The 6000-nt window shown below is 48.3% G+C and overlaps 1 protein-coding gene across 1 annotated transcript in view; it reads left to right on the top strand.

Annotated features, from left to right (window-relative positions):
* Positions 1-3282: 3282 nt before the first annotated feature.
* NDFIP1 (Nedd4 family interacting protein 1) overlaps positions 3283-6000 on the top strand; it is a 42318-nt gene continuing 39600 nt past the window's right edge. The window contains exon 1 of the mRNA XM_081134894.1: positions 3283-3599. Within this exon, the coding sequence (XP_080991020.1) occupies positions 3537-3599 (63 nt within the window). The 5' untranslated portion in view covers positions 3283-3536. The remainder of the gene's footprint in view (positions 3600-6000) is intronic.

Here is a 6000-nt window from a genome sequence, read left to right as displayed (position 1 = left end):
GTCTATAGTTGTGTTTACAATACAGTGGCAAAGTGGAGTAGTTTTGACAGAAAGCTTGTGGCCAAGAGAGTCCAAAGTGTTTACTATTTATCCCTTTTCATAAAAGTTTGCTGATCCTTGTTCTGAGTTTCTGTATAAGCAAACTCATGACTTGGTATGTCTTCCCTTTCCCCCATCACAACAAAGCCTTTTTCTCATTCAAAGCCCGTTCTCCTCAATTCTTACCTAATTATGCCCCCTGGTCAGATAATTCTCTACACCATCTCTCAGCATTAGTTAATACAGTTCAGCACAGCTGTAATTAACTTGCAGTTTTCATATTAAAAATGTCTTGAATATGTGTTTACTATCTTCTCTATTTCACCGTGAAGACCCCAAGGGTGGACCTGGTCTTTTTATGTCCTGTATTTCCCTCCACACCCAGAGCAGTGCTCAAGATTTGTAGTCAAACAGATCTGAGTTTGAACTGTGGTTCGACCACTCACTAGCTGAGCAAGGGATATACATTTCCTTAGCCTCTTCATCTGTGGAATGAACTTGTCATGAGGATTAAGGAGATGACATATTAAAGGGTCAAAGACCAGGAGGTGCTCCACAAACAGTAGTAATCATTAGTGGACAGTTCCTTTATTTGCAATATGAAGATACTACCTTTTGCCCTTAATGAAACTTGTAGTTAAGTAGTGAGAATGAGAAGTAGTAAGTCAGTAGAAATGGAACCCCATGGTTCAGTTGGAGCCCAGTAAAGATTAGCTAGACACATTAAGGCCTGAAATGAGATATTGGGCCAGTGAGGCTTTGTTTAAAATTTAACAAACCCTTCTTGGTTACTCACTGAGCTCAGTGCTTTGTAGGACTCAGGTGGATGTGAAAGACAGAAGACCTCATCTATCCTGGAAGAAATTTTTATCTAAACCGGGAGAATACAGAAAAACAGACATGAGCTATGCTCTTATTTGTCCATAATATTTCTCTTCTCTCTCAGGATGGATGATTCAGAGTCAGCAAGTCCCATAAAAAGGATTGCACATGGAAATTATTACAGTTATTCTGTGGGGAAATAAGTTTCTAAGTGCAGCAATCTGAAATGAATAACTTTCTCTATGGAAACTCTCTTGACAACATCTCAAGATGAAGCCAAAGAGTGCAGTTTTTACAGCCTTGGATCATCTCCTCTGTCTGCGTGGCTTGCAGAGGGCCTGGATCCACGAGTCAGAGATTCAGAGTTTTTCCCTTCCCTGGACAATTTGCTTGCCAGCTGGATACCTTATACAGTGGAGACTCAATTTCTCAATCCCCCAATATATCCATCCACTGAATCAACACAAATCATCTCAATTTACTTATTAAAGGCTTTGGGAGAAACTCAGAGAAGAAAAAAGAAAAGACCTACTCTTTACTATTAACACAAAACATTTTGGTTTGAGAAAGAAGAGGAGAGGGTAAGGGAGGTTGGAAGCTAGAGATCACATTTTTTTTTTCTTTCGAGAGAAAATATTCCTGTAAGAAAGCCCAGTATTTATATTGTGATAAATATTTATGTCCATATGCTGGGAGTGTATAGCTATTGAGGGAGAAAGTAGTTTAGGAAAGAGGTAGATGAGAGGGGTAGCAACTTTTCCGCAGAAAGATGGCAGCTGTAGTTCCAATGGCCATATGTGGCAGCACAGACAGCTTCTTTTTTATTCCTTCTTATATGTAAGTTTAGAATATCTGAGCAAAGAAGTCTGGATTTCTACTTTCTACTGATGAGATTTTCCCTTATATAAGATCACAAGGTAGGACACCATTTTGGGGATGATTCACTGTACCTTATTACCTTTAAAGGTTTTTTTGTTTGTTTTTCTGGATTAAAAACAACTGAGGGACAGGGTAAGGAGAGTACCACTTTGAGACTCTCAGATTGGCCTGTTGCTGGAAATGGGGACAGACATGTAGGAGTTTGGATACTAGCAGAGAACTCCGAGTGAGGAACACACATGTCTAGAATTTTTTACTACTATTGGCTCCTACGTACAGAAAACCTCAGGGCAGTTTCAGAACGCAGCTGTTTTAAAATACGTAGTTAACTAAACTTGAAAATTAGACGCCAAACCGATCGTCATATTCATGCCAACCCTAGGCTACCAACGCGGAGAGGCAATCAAGAAGAAACTGCAGCAAGCCTCAAAGATCAAGTTTTCTTCTGTGTTGGACAGGCGGGCGGAAGTCATCGGAGATGGCTGGGGGCGATAGGAAGAAACCAGGCACCTCGCAGGCCCGCACACTGCGGGAGACACCGAATATTCAAAAGACTGATACTCTTGTCCTCGAGGTGCATAATTTAGCTGCATGACAATGGTTTAAAAAGCCGGCTTAATGGGTTTACATTCCGGGTTTACTAGCTCCGTTATTGGGTCAGGTATTTAATCTCTTCCACATCTGTGAAAGGGTAACAATGATCTCCTCCATCCTTCCAGCTCTTCCACAGGCCGGCCCTCAGGTCCCTCACCACCTTCGCACCTGTCCCTGTCCCTGGAAAGCTCCAGGCTGGCGCGCTCTTGGAAGCGTTGCCTTTCCTATCAGCTCAGGGAGCTTGGGTTCCGAAAAGGCCGTGTCTATATCCACGGGTGAGGCCGTTGAAACACCCCAAGGGCTGCGTGGAAACGAGGGTGCTATTATCCTCGCTCCCCCTCCCCCCAAATAGGCTTTGCACTCCAAGAAGTTTTCGAGAGTTTAGGGTCAGCAAACTTTTTCTGCAAAGGGCCCAAGAGCAAATAATTTAGGGTTTGTCGGTCACGCTAAACAAATGGGAGCGGCGTGTTCCTATGAAACTTAATTTGTGGACAGTGAAATCTGAATGTTATTTACTTTTCCAAGGTCGCCGGGCCGGATCTGGCCTCTGCCCTGGAGGTGACTGACCTCTGACCCCGGAGGGTGGCAGACAGGAAGGGAGGGAGTGGGCAGAGCTGGGATCCCGCGGCCACACACCGGGGACCAGGTCAACCTCCCTGGGGGTCCACGACCCCTGTCCCGTCGGGCTCCCGGGGGGTCCACGACCCCTGTCCCGTCGGGCTCCGGACGCGGGGGGCGCGGAAGGCCAGGGAGCGCTCGCAGGGGAAACGGCGCGGGGACGAGGTGCTCGTCGCCAGCGTCGCCCTGTCCGCGGTGGCCTGCGGCAAGTCGTCTTCGGTGGGCTCGAGTCCGACGCTTCGGCCTGGGAGGCGCCGGAGGAGAGACGACCCCGCCCGGCCGGGCCCCGCGGGGCGAGGGCGGCGGAGCGGGGCCCGGCCGGGCTGCGCGAGTCGGGGGCGGGGCGGCGGCGCAGCGTCGTCGCCGTTGTCCCGCCTCCTCCCCGGGGGCCGAGTCGGAGCCTCGGCGGCGGCGGCGCTCACAGCCCGAGGAGAGCGGCTCGCAGGAAGCGGCGGCGGCCATCGCGACCCACCCGACGCGACCCCTCGGCCTCGCAGCGCTCCCGGCCGCGGCGCCCGCGTCCCTCCTCCGCTCGCCCGCCCGCCCGCCCGTCCGTCCGCCCCCGTCCCTCGGCCGGCTGCGCCATGGCGTTGTCGTTGGCGGCTCTGGCTGCGGTGGAGCCGGCCTGCGGCGGCGGGTACCAGCAGGTGAGCCGCGCCGGGTCCCACCCGGGCCGGGCCCCGCCCTCGGCCCCCGGCCCTGCCCTCGCCGCCGGCCGCTCCTGGCCTCTCGGGCCGGGCCTGTGGCCGACGCGACGCCGCGGCTTGGGAGGCCGCGCTGGGCCTGGGCGGCCGGTCGGGCCCCGGGCTCGGATTCGAGGCGGCCGCGGGCCGGGCGGGTCCCTCCGCCACCTCGGGCGGGACACGGGCGGTGGGAAAGCCTCTGCCCGGCCGCGTTCCCTGCATTTCCCACGGCGGGCGGGTCCCCGAGTCAGAACCCGCCACCGCCCGGAGACCTCGACCTGGGGACATTCGGTTTTCCTTTTTCTACCTTTGGTTTGATGTCGTTGGGAAGGGAAAAAACAAGCATGAAATGGAAAAGGAAACTAGGCGGAGAGAAGAGATTAAAATCGCTGCTACTGCCGCCGACGGTTCCCCGCAGCGAGATGCGATTACTCAGGGTTTCAGAGCCTCGTCCGTGTGGGACCCATCCCCCACGCCTCCTTTTTAAGACAAAAGTAAAAAATGAGACGAAGAGAAGCCCGCTTTTTGCAGTAAATTCGGAAAAGGCGCTGTTTCACTTCGATGATGCCCCAAAATGTCGAGCTACGTGGAAGGCTGCAGGGCGTGTGCCTGGGTGTGTGTTTTAATAGCTTGGAAATGACGTTCACCGAGGTTTAATAGCATAGCTGGGGAGGAAACGTATGGGAGATGATTGGGTTATTATCTAGGGTATGATTTAGAAATTGAGGCCCTAGGGGAAAGAGCCGCTTGTTTCACCCGCCACTCTCTGTAGCCCGGTTTCTTTTGGAAATTCAGAGACCTTCTGCAGGGGTTTGAGAGGTATTAGCACGTCGTGACTGTGGGAATTGAGACTGGGGCCGCCGAGAACTGCTTGCGTTTTGTCGTGTTTCAGATGCTTTCAGTATAATTTGCGTGAAATGTCCATCGTGCTTCTATGAAACGAACCGGTCTGTGTTTTAAAATAAGGAAAAAACAATGCAGCTAATACATTCGCATTAACCCTGGAGCGGTCAGTTACTGACTGGTTTGTTTTGCCGTCGGCAGCCCTGGGTTGTCATTTCCTCCTTCCTCCAGCTGGACTCCTGAAATGACTGGTTAAGAATTTAGCTTCTTGGTTTCATAAACACACCCAAATTGTGGCAAGGCAGTCTAGTCCTTAGATCCCTCACAGCCTGGGGTCTGGCACATGTTTTTTTGGTATGACCTTGGGCAAGGCTCTGGGTTCCTCTCCCTTTAAGAAAATAGAATGATAGGTGTCACTTAACTGTCACAAAGATGTTTGCAAATCGCCAGTACCCGGTAGTGTGATTTAACTCATTCTTTTCGTATTGCCTTGGGTAAGGCAAACAAGCAAAATGCCGCGGCTTTTCTTTGTACTGCCATCTTCTTGAGCGATTAGGTAGTGCTCACATACTGCTAGAATACAAAATAATTTGGTGGAGAATCAAAATTATGCATTCCTTGGTGTACATTTAATAGCTTTAAATGCACAGAATTGAGGTATGTCAGGGAAAGCCCATCATTATTTTGAAGACATAAGCTTCAAAAGAGAAATAATCTTAGAAAAATTGGGAAATATGAAAGCCAAAAAAAAAACAAAACCCACAACAAAAACCTATCACCCATAGATAACCAAAGTTAATATTTTGATGTGTATCTTTGGATTTATAGCTATGTAAATATATACAAATATAGATCAGTATATATGTGTACAGATAAGGAAAGCTAATATTGATTTACTATGAGCATTTACTATGCTCCAATCACAGCACTCAGTGCTTTACAGCCATTATTTCACTTATTCTCACAAAACTCCTATAAGGCAGGATTTGGTAATGGATAGACGACAGTGAAGACTCCCAGAGGCTCAGTAACTTGCTCAAGGTCATAGCTTCTAAGCAGTGATTACAAGGATAAACACACACCTACTTAAAACACAGGCTCACAGTCCAAATATAGGCATATGTACCTATACATACATATACAGGCATATCTTTGTACACACAGGTGCAATTCCATGGGCCCCTGATTATACTTTATACACGCTTTGTACATATGTGCACACCTGTATGTTTACATACCCATATGTACCTGTTCATGTTCAAAGATACATGTGCATTCACAAGTTTGCATGTATATTCATGCACATATATATATATACACACACACAAAGGCACACAATATAGCTATATAATAAGATGGGTTCACATTTTTATGTCTGTATAGTGTGAAATTGTATGGCTGTACCATAATTTAACCAATTGTCCATTGTTGGTCACTAAGGATGTTTAAAAATTTTTTTCATTCACTGAAGTTTCTTTTACATGCATCTTATTGTATTTCCTTAGTATAAATTTCTAGATGT

Source organism: Miniopterus schreibersii (assembly GCF_964146895.1).
Source record: "Miniopterus schreibersii genome assembly, chromosome: 4".
Classification (NCBI taxonomy): domain Eukaryota; kingdom Metazoa; phylum Chordata; class Mammalia; order Chiroptera; family Miniopteridae; genus Miniopterus; species Miniopterus schreibersii.
This window is presented reverse-complemented; position numbering and strand designations above follow the sequence as displayed.